This window comes from Pseudophryne corroboree, chromosome 2 (genome assembly GCF_028390025.1).
Source record: "Pseudophryne corroboree isolate aPseCor3 chromosome 2, aPseCor3.hap2, whole genome shotgun sequence".
Lineage (NCBI taxonomy): Eukaryota > Metazoa > Chordata > Amphibia > Anura > Myobatrachidae > Pseudophryne > Pseudophryne corroboree.
The window spans coordinates 730,874,497-730,890,657 of NC_086445.1; the positions used below are offsets into that span (position 1 = coordinate 730,874,497).

Genomic DNA, 16,161 nt, shown 5'->3' on the forward strand with positions numbered 1-16,161 from the left:
TTTGGGGAAGGTCTTTCAGACCTCGTTTCCACAGCTACTGCTGGGAAATCGACTTTTTTGCCACAGGCTACCCCACAGCAAAAGAAGGCACCGTATTATCAAGTACAGTCCTTTCGGCCCCAGAAAAATAAGCGGGCTAGAGGCTCATCCTTTCTGCCGAGGGGCAGAGGAAGGGGGAAAAAGCTGCAGCACACAGCTAGTTCCCAGGAGCAGAAGTCCTCCCCTGCGTCCGGTAAGTCCACAGCATGACGCTGGGGCTGCTCAGGCGGAATCGGGAACGGTGGGGGCACGTCTCAGGTTTTTCAGCACACAGTGGGCTCTCTCACAAGTGGATCCCTGGGTCCTTCAAGTAGTATCTCAGGGGTACAGGCTGGAATTCGAGACGTCTCCCCCCCCGCCGTTTCCTAAAATCTGCCTTGCCGGCAACTCCCTCTGCCAGGGAGGCAGTGTTGGTGGCTATTCAAAAACTGTATTCACAGAAAGTGATTGTCAAAGTACCCCTCCTTCAGCAAGGAAAGGGTTACTACTCCACAATGTTTGTGGTACCGAAACCGGACGGTTCGGTGAGACCCATCTTAAATTTAAAAGCCTTGAACACTTATATCAAAAGGTTCAAGTTCAAGATGGAATCGCTCAGGGCGGTTATTGCGAGCCTGGAGGAGGGGGATTACATGGTATCCCTGGACATCAAGGATGCGTACCTGCATGTCCCTATTTACCCTCTGCACCAGGAGTACCTCAGATTTGTGGTACAGGACTGTCACTATCAGTTCCAGACGCTGCCGTTTGGGTTATCCACGGCACCGAGGGTCTTTACCAAGGTAATGGCCGAAATGATGATACTCCTTCGCAAGAAGGGAGTTTTAATTATCCCGTACTTGGACGATCTCCTGATAAAGGCGAGGTCCAAAGAACAGTTGATGGTGGGGGTGGCACTTTCTCAGGAAGTGCTACAACAGCACGGCTGGATTCTAAACATTCCAAAGTCACAGCTGGTCCCGACGACACGTCTTCTGTTCCTGGGAATGATTCTGGACACAGACCAGAAAAGAGTGTTTCTTCCACTGGAAAAAGCCGAGGAATTGTCATCTCTGGTCAGAGACATCCTAAAACCAGGAAAAGTGTCGGTACATCAATGCACACGAGTCCTGGGAAAAATGGTAGCTTCGTACGAAGCAATTCCATTCGGAAGGTTCCACGCAAGGACGTTCCAGTGGGACCTGTTGGACAAATGGTCCGGGTCCCATCTCCAGATGCAACAGCGGATAACCCTATCGGCCAGAACCAGGGTGTCGCTGCTGTGGTGGCTGCAGAGGGCTCATCTACTAGAGGGCCGCAGATTCGGAATACAGGACTGGGTCCTGGTGACCACGGATGCCAGCCTTCGGGGCTGGGGGGCAGTCACAAAGGGAAGAAATTTCCCAGGACTGTGGTCAAATCAGGAGATTTCTCTTCACATAAATATCCTGGAGCTAAGGGCCATTTACAATGCCCTAAGCCAGGCAAGACCCCTGCTTCAAAACCAGCCGGTACTGATCCAGTCAGACAACATCACGGCGGTCGCCCATGTAAACAGACAGGGCGGCACGAGAAGCAGGATGGCGATGGCAGAAGACACAAGGATTCTCAGATGGGCAGAGAATCATGTGTTAGCACTGACGGCAGTGTTCATTCCGGGAGTGGACAACTGGGAAGCAGACTTCCTCAGCAGGCACGACCTCCACCCGGGAGAATGGGGACTTCATCCAGAAGTCTTCCAAATGCTGGTCAACCGGTGGGAAAAACCACAGGTAGACATGATGGCGTCCCGCCTCAACAAGAAGTTGAAAAGATATTGCGCCCGGTCAAGAGACCCTCAGGCGATAGCGGTGGACGCTCTAGTGACACCATGGGTGTACCAGTCTGTTTATGTGTTTCCTCCTCTACCTCTCATACCCAAGGTACTGAGAATAATAAGAAGGCGAGGAGTGAAAACCATACTCGTGGTTCCGGATTGGCCAAGAAGAGCTTGGTACCCGGAACTTCAAGAGATGCTTACAGAGGACCCTTGGCCTCTGCGCTCAGACAAGACCTGCTGCAGCAGGGTCCCTGTCTGTTCCAAGACTTACCGCGGCTGCGTTTGACGGCATGGCAGTTGAACACCGGATCCTGAAGGAAAAGGGTATTCCGGAGGAAGTCATCCCTACCCTGATCAAAGCCAGGAAGGATGTCACCGCAAGACATTATCACCGCATTTGGCGAAAATATGTTGCTTGGTGTGAGGCCATGAAGGCCCCGACGGAGGAATTTCAACTGGGTCGATTCCTGCACTTCCTGCAAGCAGGGGTGACGTTGGGCCTCAAATTGGGGTCCATAAAGGTCCAGATTTCGGCTCTGTCGATTTTCTTCCAAAAAGAACTGGCTTCACTGCCCGAAGTTCAGACTTTTGTCAAAGGAGTACTGCATATTCAGCCTCCTTTTGTGCCCCCAGTGGCACCTTGGGATCTCAATGTGGTTTTGGCATTCCTGAAATCACATTGGTTCGAACCACTTAAGACTGTGGATTTAAAATATCTCGCGTGGAAAGTGGTCATGCTGTTGGCCCTGGCGTCGGCCAGGCGGGTTTCAGAATTGGCGGCTTGTCTTGTAAAAGCCCTTATCTGATTTTCCATATGGATAGGGCAGAATTGAGGACTCGTCCTCAGTTTCTCCCAAAGGTGGTCTCAGCTTTTCACTTGAACCAACCTATTGTGGTGCCTGCGGCTACTAGGGACTTGGAGGATTCCAAGTTGCTGGACGTAGTCAGGGCCCTAAAAATTTATATTTCCAGGACGGCTGGAGTCAGAAAGACTGACTCGCTGTTTATCCTGTATGCACCCACCAAGCTGGGTGCTCCTGCTTCTAAGCAGTCTATTGCGCGCTGGATTTGTAGCACTATTCAGCTGGCGCATTCTGCGGTAGGCTTCCCGCAGCCTAAATCTGTAAAAGCCCATTCCACACGGAAGGTGGGCTCATCTTGGGCGGCTGCCCGAGGGGTCTCGGCTTTACAACTTTGCCGAGCAGCTACTTGGTCGGGGGCAAACACGGTTGCAAAATTCTACAAATTTGATACCCTGGCTGAGGAGGACCTGGAATTCTCTCATTCGGTGCTGCAGAGTCATCCGCACTCTCCCGCCCGTTTGGGAGCTTTGGTATAATCCCCATGGTCCTTACGGAGTCCCCAGCATCCACTAGGACGTCAGAGAAAATAAGAATTTACTCACCGGTAATTCTATTTCTCGTAGTCCATAGTGGATGCTGGGCGCCCATCCCAAGTGCGGATTGTCTGCAATACCTGTACATAGTTATTGTTACAAATATCGGGTTTTGTTGTGAGCCATCTCTTCAGAGGCTCCATTTGTTATCATACTGTTAACCGGGGTTCCTATCACGTGTTACATGGTGTGATTGGTGTGGCTGGTATGAGTCTTACCCGGGATTCAAAAATCCTTCCTTATTGTGTCAGCTCTTCCGGGCACAGTTCCTAACTGAGGCTTGGAGGAGGGTCATAGGGGGAGGAGCCAGTGCACACCAGATAGTCCTAAATCTTTCTATAGAGTGCCCAGTCTCCTGCGGAGCCCGTCTATTCCCCATGGTCCTTACGGAGTCCCCAGCATCCACTACGGACTACGAGAAATAGAATTACCGGTGAGTAAATTCTTATTATTTATCTACACTGTCAGTGATGCATTTGTCGTAACTGACCATTTAAAACAGACATGTCAAACGCTAAATCCCAACTTGGCCGAATAATCAAGGTCTAAGTCCTGTGTGGGCCCAAGAAAGTTCTGTATGCAACTTTGAAAGGTTTATTCGAAAAAAACAAAGTATAATCAGAGATGTTAATTATTGGATGAAAGCAACTTTAATAGTGGGAGCTGTGGTATTCCCCCTCGTATCACTGTGCGGTCCCCACTCCTCTGTATATTAATAATACCACATATCTGTGCGAGTTGGGAGCGTTGTTATTCCCCCCCCCCCCCCCCCCCTAAGTAAAATGTGTCCTTTTCAGGCCACCTCTGTCCATACTCCTTGTGTCCCCTCCAGCCACAAGCCCTCTGTGCCTCCTGTGTCTATTCGGCTTCCAACCTGAATAGCCTCCTGTGCTAGCCCCCTCCAATTCACCTTCTTCGTTTTCTATCCGGGTTCCAGACGAATCCTCCTGCAATTAGGGCAGCTGAGGACACACACACACACACACACACACACACACACCCTTGTGACTAGCGCTGAGCAGGCGGGATATGGTGGGGGGCAGAGATCTGTAAAGGCAGCAGCTCCCCCCTCAAATATGGACATTTCCTCATCTATATCTTCTCGCGCATGTGCAGAATGGTGAATGCTGCCCAGTCAGACGGGTCAACAGGCACTCATCTGGCAGTGGTGGGCCGCATTCCATTGTTTTACAAATAGTAAACTTGGGCCACAAAGGTATGGGTTGTGGGCCCCGAGCTTGACATGTCTGATTTAAAATTAATAACTGCGAATAGAGCTACTTGCCCGCAATACTGTATAAGTGAACCTATTCAATACACTATTTCATAGAAAACTAAACTCTACTTACTAACTGGGACTTTCTTCCTCCTTGAACTGTTTTTGTGTATTTATTACAAACTGTGAACACAGCTTTTATTTTTATCCCTCAGGTTTTGGTCTTGCATTTAACTTGAATCCAGCCTTGACAATGATTGGCAAATATTTCTACAAGAAGAGACCAATTGCTAATGGACTTGCCATGGCAGGAAGTCCTGTATTTCTGTCAACACTAGCACCTATGAATCAGTACTTCTATAGCATATTTGGTTGGAGAGGAAGCTTTTTAATTTTGGGTGGACTTCTGCTTAATTGCTGTGTTGCTGGATCTTTGATGCGTCCTATTGGACCAAAGCCTGACGATTCGAAAAAGAAGGCGACAAAGGAAGTATTGGAGGAAGCTGGAAAATGCATCTCAAAAGAAGATGCGGATGCCAACAAAGACTTAATTGATGGCAAGGCAAAAACCAAGCCAACGTTCTATCAGACAATCAACAAATTCTTGGATTTGTCTCTCTTTACCCATCGGGGATTCCTGATTTACCTGTCCGGGCACACAATCATGTTCTTTGGACTTTTTGCACCTTTAGTCTTTCTCAGCAATTACGCAAAAAGCAAAAATATTTCCAATGAATCTGCTGCCTTTTTGCTCTCCATCCTTGCTTTTGTAGACATGGTTGCAAGACCTTCCATGGGGATTGTAGCAAACACCAAATGGGTGAGGCCCAAGGTGCAGTATTTTTTTGCTGTAGCCGTTCTTTACAATGGGGTATGTCATCTGCTGGCTCCTATGTCGTCAGATTATGTTGGCTTTGCCATCTATGCTGCATTTTTTGGCTTTGCTTTTGGTTGGCTCAGCTCCGTCCTTTTTGAAACCTTGATGGATTTGGTTGGTGCACAGAGGTTTTCAAGTGCTGTTGGCTTGGTAACAATTGTGGAATGTTGCCCTGTTCTCCTTGGACCACCACTCCTAGGTAAAGTAAAACCTTGTAGCACTTTGCCTAAAATTATAAGTGTTAGCATGTTTTTACCAAACATTAGAAATTGTACTTTGTCTATGCACTTCTATGTATAATTCTGGCTTGCCCCCCGTGTTTGTTTTTTAAGTTAACCATAAAGTGGCTAAAAACTATTACCATCATAAAGGTATTCTTGACTGCAAGCTTTCTATCTATATCTGTGCCTGTGTTTCTCGCGCTGGGCGTGGCTAAGAGCTCTTGTTGGGTTAGTGGCAGGTCTCTCACACCCAGTCCACAGCTGATTAAGCGAGAAATTCCCTCCCACCCAGATTACATCCAATGGGAGGCTCTGCCCTTTGGCTGCTGTGTGTTCCCAGAGCAGGATTAACAATGGGGCTGATGGAGCTGCAGCTCCAGGCCCACCCCCCAAAATAGGCCCACTGCATCTGCAGCAACATACCCTCCAACAATTTACACATAAAAATCGCTACAAATTCGCAAAGGGGGCGTGGCCACGGGTAAAGTGGCGTGGCCACGCCACTTTTCCTATACTTTCAATGGAAGTTTGGAGAGCCAAAAATCGGTACAGACCTTAAAAAAAAAAAAAAAAAAAAGTACTGTACCTGCCAAAAAGGTACAGCTGGAGAGTATGCCGCTGCAGATGCAGCAAGTTCCTGCGCTGTAGATGGGACGCTGCAGTAAAAGGATTTTTTGTTTTTTTTGTTTCCCTATGTCTTGCTGCCAGTCCGCCTGCCCCCTCCGGCATCAACAGTCCCCACTCCCTAGCCGTGGCGCAGGTGGAACAAAAGCTGCTGCGGCCACCGGCATAGATGTGTATGAAAGCGGCGCAGCAGAAGGCTTTCATGGCCTCATACTCTGAGCCCCGGAGCCTCCTCTGCGCGTGAAGTCACAGACGTGCCTCCCCGCCACAGCCGCGCCCAGAGGACTCAACAGAGGACCTGGCCTGAGAGACCCGAGATGGCTAATGTAACTGATAGAGTGGGTGATATCGTGGAGGGTAATGTCTGGATGCTGAATCCATGTAAAAGGTGACAGTGCAGTGGGTGTGCAGTGTCCCTGACACTGTACAGCACTCTCACCGTTTACATTGATTCAGCGAGTCCGTTCTGCGAGCCAGAAACTATTGTTAGCGCCGGTGTCCCAACACGCTGCATTACAGGGAAGTAGACGCACTAAATTACAGCTCCCAGCAACCCTTAGCGCCAAAGCATTCCGGTGCTAAGGCCTGCTGGGAGCTGTAGTTTGAGTGCATCTTTTTCCCTGTAATGCGGCGCGTTGGGACACCAGCGCTAACAATAGTTACTGGCTGCTGTGCAAGTCTCAGGGAGAGCCACTGACAAAGGGAGGACAGCAGCTTAGCTGCTTCCAGGAGGAGAAGCATTACCCGCCCCTCCCCCACCCGCAGTACCTCCTGGTCCCATTCGCGGACCCGGACCCCACCCACCGCACCCTCCCCCACCCACGGTGGCTCCGGACACCTACGCACCCATCCGCGGCACCACTGCACACATCGGCCCCCACGGGGATAAAATACACACATTGGTCCCCGCAGTAATTGAACACATTGCCCCCCCCCCCACAGTAGTGCCACACATTTGCCCCCACAGTAATGCTACACATTAGCTCCCACTGTACTAAAACAGATTTATAATAATGTCACACACCTGCCCCCATAGTAATTATACACACCTGCCCCCATAGTAATTTTACACACCTGCTCCTCCCTCCCCCCTTCCCCCCCCCCAGTAATTCCACACATTGCCTGCCTGCCCCCCACCAACTGTAATTACACAGATTAATATATATATTTTTTTAATATGCAGATATACAGTACCTGTACAAAGGGAACCTGGAATATTTCCCTCTCAGTGGGGAGAAGTGGAAGCAGGCAGCACGGAGCCAGGAGCAGCAGCGGGCGGGAAGACAATGTGACGGCCTGGGTAGCATAGCACTGCACTTCCGTGTGAGCAGCGCTGTGCTACCCATGCACTGGTTACTAATGGCAGCGGCAGGCATCTCCGGTCGGCGGCAGCGGCGGGTCTCTAATAACGCCGGAGGGCACCATTGGGCGGCGGCAGTGGCTGGTCTCTGGTGGGCGGCGGCGGGCATCGCGGGCGATGGCGGCACACCTGGCAATACCTAGTGTGCCGCTGCACACCTGTTGAAAAACACTGTGTGTGTGTATGTATATGTAATATATATATATATATATATATATATATATATATATATATATATATATATATATATATATATATATATATATATATATATATATATACATATATACACCTTTCCTTTCCTTTCCCTTCCTTCCTCGTACTATTTGTGGTCAAATGCACTGAGCATCACCTAACTATCAATGGTTCATGCCATTTTTATAAGTTGCAGGCAATGCACTCATTGTAGTAATATCATTTCTTTATCATCCACTAGGGGTCACTGGAGTACTCTTGGGATATGGACGGGCGTAGCCGAACAAAGGCAGTGAATATTCAAATTTAGGACTCTCCCCCCCCCCCCCCTCCATATCCCCGAGTACCTCAGTGTACTCTCTCCGTGCTGTGAGCACCGAAAAAACACTAACATCGGCTTGTGGTATAACCACACTTGGATTTTTATTTTTAATTTTTATTTTTACACTTAGCACATCCCTTCCCAGTTTCTGGAAAAACATGGGTCCGGGATAGTGCCGCTGCACGGGCAGCGAATGGCGTGTCGGTCCTCACAAAGAGCACCCTCACAGCCACAGACAGCATGGCGTGTCGATCCTCACAAAGAGCACCCTCACAGCCACAGACAGCCCACTGCTCCTACAAGCAGCCAGGACTAGAGAGCTGGACGGAGCTTGCACAGAAGAAGCCCGTCGCAGCCATAGATCACTGGGAAGCTGACTGGAACGGAGCTTACACATAGAAGCCCCGTCACAGCCAGGACTACAGAGCTGAACGGAGCTTACACAGAAGAAGCCCCGTCACAGCCATGAGTCACATCACTGAAGCTGGATCATAAAGGTAGGCTGGGGAAACGGGGCGGTCAGCGCAGGCTGCCGCCCCGCTATGTAGGGGTTAATGCCTCGCGCTCATACTGAGCTCCGTCCGGCTGCACAGCAGGGGGAGCTCATACGCGCTATGCCCAGCCGCTATAAAAATCACAGGGTCTGACACTGGACGGAGCTTACAGAAAGCCCCGTCACAGCCAGGATGAAAGCCCGTCACAAGCAGGACGTAGCTTACAGTAAGTGCGGCAAGGTATGGTGGGGTGTCAGGGCGGTCAGCTCACGCTGCCGCCCTGCTGTGTGGGTGTTTGCCACCGCTGAAACTGATATGCCCCGCTGAACTACGCGAGCCAGCCACTCTACCCGCTTTCTAAGACAGAGCGGCCGCACGTCACTCACAGACGCCGGCCGCTCTTCCTGCGCTGACACCACACGCCGCTGATATGAGAAGGCGCCGGCCGCTCTTAGCGCTCCCCGGCTCTCCCGTCCGCTGCACACAGCGCTCCCCGGCTCTCCCGTCCGCTGCAGGTAGCATGGGGAGACTACCTCACAAGCAGCGCAGCTGCAGGGGGGGTGAGGGGGAGTATGCCCATAGCAGCAGCACCATATAGCAAGGCTGCATGGGTTAATAATAGGCTGGTCAGCTTTTTAAACAGTAATGAATAGGCTATCAATGTAATAACCTATTGCATTTTTTTTTAACCATGTTTCCTGGTATTTTCTGTTAACAAAATTCACTGCAGGCAGTGTTCATGTTAATGGAAGGCTAACTAAATGCAGGTATTTTACTGTACCTAGACCTGTGTTATCACTGTATAATAGGCTATTAAGCCTATATTAACTGTATAATAGGCTATTAAGCCTATATTAATACTGCAGCAGGTAACCTGTACTGTGATTTTCTGTGAAAGCATGGCATTAGGGCCATTTTAATCATTGCTGTTTTTCCAGCTTATAATTCCTGAACATTCCGGCCATACACCTCTACTCCACAAGGAGGCGCAGGGGTGTTAGTGGGAATTTTTTGGTTCAGGTTTCACATAAGTTAGCCATGTAATCTGTATTTCTATATAATTCTAGAACATTCCTGCCCGCCATGTAATCTGTATTTCTACATAATTCTAGAACATTCCTGCCCTACATCTCTAAGCCACCAGAGGCGCAGGGGAGTTAGTAGGAATTTGGTTCGGGTTTCATATGCCCATGTGAACTGCTTTTCACATAAAGAATACTTTGGTTTCTCTTCATATCGAATAAATCTTTCGTTTTTTTTTTTTTTTTTACTAAAGATTTCCGTAGAGAGAAACAAGCATGAGTTTCATATGAATATGCTGTTCAGCAATAACATATATATATATATATATATATATATATATAATATATAATATATATGACACAAAGTCGTGCAAGTGTCTGTCTGTTGCATATTATGGTGTCTGTCTACATAGCGAGTAAGGCTCTAGTACAGACTAAAATTAATTTTACAGAATCCTATGTTAACATTGGCAATTCAAATTAAAAGAGCGGTAACATCGGAGTCTCGGAATGACTCCGCCAGCTCTAACAAAAGACAGTCTTTCCAAAGGGCCAATTTCCCTTTGGGTACCAGAGGGTTTATTTCACTGGTCTTATAATATTAATGCACGATTCTATGTCAAATCTCACACCGATAACTACGAGTGAGAAGGGTACATTAGTCCAGCACTCAGATAGTGCGGGGTTTTTTGACAACCATACATAATCGTTTCCAAAAGAACGCGATCCGCCATTGCTAGATGCGTTTCTGTCAAACATTATAAAAACCCAGGATACATTTGGGTCACTAGAATTTATGTATGAAACAATGACGATCACGGTTAAAAGAAGCTGCAGAGTATATCTGTAAAGCTTCTGCTAACGCCGGTTACTTTCATTGTCGCTAGTTAAGCGCGACAAGGCCAGAGCTTGTTTGCTCCTAAATTTGATATATTTATCCCTTTATGATATTCAGCCATTACCGCATACAGTATACTTGTAACGGCGTTTTATCCCTTTATAAGAAACAGTCACGCCTTGTAACGACCGGACGTTACAGTCAGCAAGCCAGTGGTTTGATGACCTCTTTTACAGTTGGGGAAGCGCGTCTTTACATGTTACGTTTGCGAGGTTTCATGACTTCAACTCATGCATGTCTCAGCTATTTACAGCTTAAAGGACAAAACGGCCTCTGTCGAACGGTTTGGGCAGGTTGCCATTTAGTCTTTGCTGGTTTATAAACCAGGCAGTAGTACTCCAACAGAGTCAGAGTTACTTATTCCCCTCTGTTTGAGCAAAACCAAACAGCTCCGTCGCAATATCAATAGGAAATGGAATTTTTGTGGTTAGTATTTGCTTATTGGAGCCACAAAATTGCATAATTGCATTTAATCTTCACAATGCGTACTTACCCATTCCGGTTTGTTCATCACAGGTTCTAGCGTTTGCAAATCGCCACAACCATTAACCATTTCAGGTCTACCGTGGCTTATCGACTCGGGTATTTACCAAAGTGATGTTGGGATGATAGCTCATCTCACATAAAAACTCTGTCTCAACAGAGTTTCTCTATCTTAGATGATTTGCTCATAAGAATTTTGTCTCAACAAAGTTCCTCTAACTTGCGCTACTAAGGTATACTGCGGTAGCAGATCAAGTTCGACACTAAATGATGTCAATTCCTAGGTAAGATTATAATTTTACCTACTACACCAGCAAGAACAAATGTACATCTAGTAATTAGTGCAAAACACGCACACTAGCAGTACATTGGTGTATTCACCTATTAAGAATAAAGATGTGTGTTCAATTTAGTTCGCCACCCTTCACTCGCGTTTCCCACAGAGGTACAAGGGTGCATATACTCTGGACGAGAGTCGCAGAGGGTCAGGATTTGTAGTTAAAATCAGCGACAAAGGTTCTAAAACGGATCACGACAGTTTGCTGTCGATAAATGTCCTAGAACTCCGTGCATTTTACAATGCAATACATGATTCGTTTCAGTCTAACCAGGGGCAGTCAGACAAGGCAACGGCAGTTGCATACACAACAACCAGGGAGAACCAAGAATCCGCATGGCAATGCGGCAGGTAACTCAAATCCTCAATGGCTCAGAACACCATTATGTGAAAATGTCAAGAGATCATTCAGTGAGTGGACATCTGTTAGACAGATGATCACAACCGTCAGAATTTGGATCCTGAAAACTGGACATTAAATCCAGAGGTGTTTCATATGTGAGTCCACAGAAGGGGGTTACCCTCAAGTATACATGATGGCATCTCGCCACAATTACAAAAGCTCAGTATGTGTACAACACAGATCACAAGGGCAGTGGCGGTGGAGTCTCTCACATTTATGTGGTCATTCAGCATCGTGTATCTGGCTCCGCCACGCTGCTCTCTCCGTTGCCAAAACGGATCATAAGACAGTTCGTCACAGTCATACTGGTGGTATCTCATGGGTTTCGGAGAAGTTTGCTTCTCGAATTTCCAAGGAATACTTGCACACGATCTTGGCCCGCTCATAATACGTCCAACCTGTTACATCAGGGAACGTTCTTTTACCCATAGTTACCTATGTACCTATTACCTATGTACCGCAGCTGCGGTTGACGGGGTGAGGGTTCAGACCACCCTCTTAAGAAATAGAGCATTACAGTATCGGTTATACCAACCCTGTTACAAGTTAGTAAGCCGCTTAAGGCAGCTCATTATTACAAAAGTTCGTGTGCTTACATAGCTTGTAAACCTCGGAGGTTTCCAACATCATCCTTCAGGTTACCCGTATTCTGTTAAACGGGGTGGGATGGAAAACTGTGTTGATCTGCACTAAGAGTGCAGGTATCTGTGTGGTAAACTTATTTTCAAAAACGTTTGCCTCTATTTGCGTCTGTACACATCTTTCTACAATGTGTCATCAAAGTTCAGACTCTATTTATCCCACCTACAGCGCCAGGCGACTTGAGGTTGGGTTCAGATTTCTTCCAGTTTTCATATTTTGAACCCTTACAACAAAGGGGAATTAAGTTTCTCACTTTGGAAAACATTTTTCTTCTAGCCTTGGCTTCGGCAAGGGTTTTGGTTTCATAATTGGGGTGCCTTGTATTCCAAGCCACCGTATTTGAGTTTTCTCATGACAAAGCAGAGTTTCGGACGAATTCCGCTTTCATATCCTTCACATCAATATTGTTCCTGTGTGGACAGCACATTCTAGAATTCTGAATGTGGTACACGCATTACGCGTTTATATATGTCCCGAACGTCTACAGTACGTGATATGAATACGTTGTTTGTTCTCTATGATACTGCCAACTGGGGTTAGCCAGTTTCTCAGCAGACATTATCCAGTTGGATAATAATAATGACTACAAGTCAGGCTTACTTTAAGGCTAAGTTACAATCGGCTACGTCAGTAATAGCTCATCCCACAGGTTCTGTGGGAATGTCAGACCCAGCGGGTCGTGGAGCGTCTACGACGCGGCTACATAGCCTTTAGTGCACCACGTTTGTGCACGTTTACACGTTATGAATGGTGGCGCCATCAGCATCTAGCTTTGGGCTGCCTACTGTTACAAGTATCAAACAGCTCTCCCGCCCACGAGGGAAGCTTTGGTACGTCCCAAGAGTACTCCAGTGACCCCTAGTGGATGATAAAGAAAATAGGATTTTGGTACTTACCAGGTAAATCCTTTTCTTTGAATCCATAGGGGGCACTGGACGCCCACCCAGAGCAGTTTTACCGGGGTTGTTTTAAGCTCAAGGGAGCTTAGGGTAACAAGTTTTACTTGATTGATATTAAGCTCAGAGGAGCTTATGGTAACACATTTTCACCGATTGGTTCAAATTATAAAGTTCTATCGGTTATGGTGTCAACTGTTTAGTTGACAGTAAGGTTATGGGTCAACATTGTTGTTGTCCGTTATGTTATAGGTATTCTCCATTGTCAACCTCTCTATATCGTTCCTGTTCGCTCAGTAAAAAACACTGAGAGAGTACACTGAGGTACTCGGGGATATGGAGGGGGGGGAGAGTCCTAAATTTGAATATTCAGTGCCTTTGTTCGGCTACGCCCGTCCATATCCCAAGAGTACTCCAGTGCCCCCTATGGATTCAAAGAAAAGGATTTACCTGGTAAGTACCAAAATCCTATTTTCGGGTCTCTGCTTTCTGACTTATTTACATTTTTGTTCTAATTTTACTTTCCTTTCTTTTTTATTTTCTTTTTTTTATTTTAGGTAGATTAAATGACATGTATGGAGACTACAAGTACACCTATCAAGCTTGTGGGATTGTACTGATCATTGCCTCAGTTTACCTTTTTATTGGTATGACAATTCATTACAGACTTGTAGCAAGGGAGAAGAAAGCAGAAGAGAAAAAACACAACCTAGATGCAAACGGTGGTGAAGTGGAAAACAAGGTCAACAATGAACTGTCTGTTCTTCCCCAGAATTCTGATGAGGTCGTGAAAGAAGAAGAGAGCCACATATGAGACTGGGGTAAAACTAGTGCTGTGTGGTGGATAAAGTCCACAAAACCCTGAAACTGCACATTCTTCCCAAACTACAATAGATTTTATTTTTTTAAGCCTCGTTTGAAACTTTTTTTTTTTTTTTTTTTTAAATTCCCTAGCTGTTTTACAAAAATATTACATCAGAAAAAGTTAATGTTGCATTTTATTTTTTTTAAATTCTTGTATGAATGTGAACACGTGCCTTAATAATGCTGTTTATTCACAAACCATTTTTAACTCTATTCAAATGTAGGCTTCTATTTTCTAGTGTTTTATTTTTGTATTTGACTTAAGTGTGGCCAAGCATTTGCCACCCACTGGAAGATTGTATTTAACAGGAACAAGTGGGAAAAAACTTAGTCCATCCAACGCTTGGATTCTGTCTTCCATTGGATGAGATGCTGCTAGAATGAATCAAGAACTGGTATCTCTGCTTGTGAGGTTTCTTCTCATGGATCTTGAGGACAGGCTTCAGAATTATGGCAGAGAAGCTGATCTATTTTAATATATTTTAATAACCTTTAATGAAGAAGCTGTGTGGGTCTCTTTTTAAGATGTGTAGATTTTGGTATGCATTTACAGTATTAAGCCTGACATGGCTGTTGCACCAATATAAACTCTTCTAATCCCATTCGTGCCCTACCTCTTCTCTACGGTTCCAGACCTTGTAAAAGCTTACTTATTAACTTTTATCAATTCAGCCATGATCACACCAAGAAAATTTCAATGAGAGGCTATTTTTGTCTTTAATTTATTGTATTAATATCCCACAATGTAAAGGACTCATTTTTTATTTTTTTTTAGTTTGATAGAGCAGTAACTATTAAGTTGTTTAGTGATGTTTTTGCATTGATCAAAACAATGTTTTATTTTGACTGATTTTGTTTTATCTGGTAAATCAAGGCAGAACTTCAAAGTGTTATGTGCCTGTTATCTCTGGTTATTACATTTCTCACACTTTCATAATACTTCAGATATAACTGATCACCGTGGCTCTTTTATACTGAATTTTAGTGTTAAAAGACAACATTATCTGTTATTTGTATTTATCCTGAAGCCAATGAAAGGAAATTCATTAGGCAATTCTGGACTCTGATAAGAATATGTTGTATGTTTTTATTCCCCCCCCCCCATTCCTCAATTAATACATGACAATGCCAACTTCCTTCCCTACATGCCAAATAGCCAAACTCCCAGGTTATGGAATGCTAGATGACTTTACAGGTGTAGGCCATGTGTTCACATGTACTGCTAACGTTGAGATCCACAGATCCTTTATTTTGTGCTGTTGGACTTTATTGTAAAAACACTGCTTGCCAGTTTACTAGTTTGGGCTGAAATGATCAATACTTGACATCATTATTTGTAGATTTGAATTGTTTCTTTTAATCCACCATTAATAAAGTGTTGTGTGTAAATTGTAGAAAGCAGACTAATCCAGAAGCGCTGCTTAAGAGAATCGGGAGCTCTATTTTCCCTACACCACCCCACCCACTTCCTTTTTTTTTTTTTTTTTTTTTAATAGGGCAGAATTTTTTTTTTTTGTAATTGCATCCACCCCGTTTTTAGTTATTTGTGCCTTCACTAGTACCTGTAACATCCCATACATATGAACAATTCTATTTATTACATGTTTTCCTCCATTCTAAAATAAAGAAGAAAATGCTTTAAAGCAGTTTTGTAACTGGTAAAATCTCTGTTGTGGTTACTGGCTTCACTGCCAGAGTAGCAGGACATTGCCAACAACATGGAATTGATGTTTCACTTTTGGTTTGAGCCCATTGGGAAGATTTATGTACTTTATGTAACTTTGTTTTTTAAATAAAATAAAAAATTTTTTTTTGGGTTTTCTAGCAGTTTCAGCCTGTGTATAAAGGTTATTATTGTCAATTAGAACACTCTCTCTCAGAGAAGTGTAATGCAGAAGTGCTCATCAGTATAACAGAGATTCCTGCTAATGCTAGGTGCCCAAGACATCTCTGCATTCATTGGACTTGAATATGTGGTTCTGCTTTTCTTTCACACAAAGGGCTTTATTCTTGAGTATTGATTACTGCTGTGAGAAAAATGATCCGTACTATTAACTGCAATGCTTCAATATAT

The 16,161-nt window shown here is 45.4% G+C and overlaps 1 protein-coding gene and 1 non-coding gene across 4 annotated transcripts in view; both read left to right on the forward strand.

The window, feature by feature from the left end:
• Positions 1-15,904, forward strand: part of SLC16A1 (solute carrier family 16 member 1) — a 55,711-nt gene extending 39,807 nt beyond the window's left edge. For all 3 annotated transcript variants that reach the window (XM_063955393.1, XM_063955394.1, XM_063955392.1), the window contains 2 exons: positions 4,665-5,525; positions 13,781-15,904. In XM_063955393.1, the coding sequence (XP_063811463.1) occupies positions 4,665-5,525; positions 13,781-14,037 (1,118 nt within the window). In that variant the 3' untranslated portion in view covers positions 14,038-15,904. The remainder of the gene's footprint in view (positions 1-4,664; positions 5,526-13,780) is intronic.
• Positions 9,758-9,871, forward strand: LOC135054199 (U5 spliceosomal RNA). The gene has a single exon (XR_010243416.1). It is a non-coding gene; the product is annotated as a U5 spliceosomal RNA (small nuclear RNA).
• Positions 15,905-16,161: the final 257 nt, after the last annotated feature.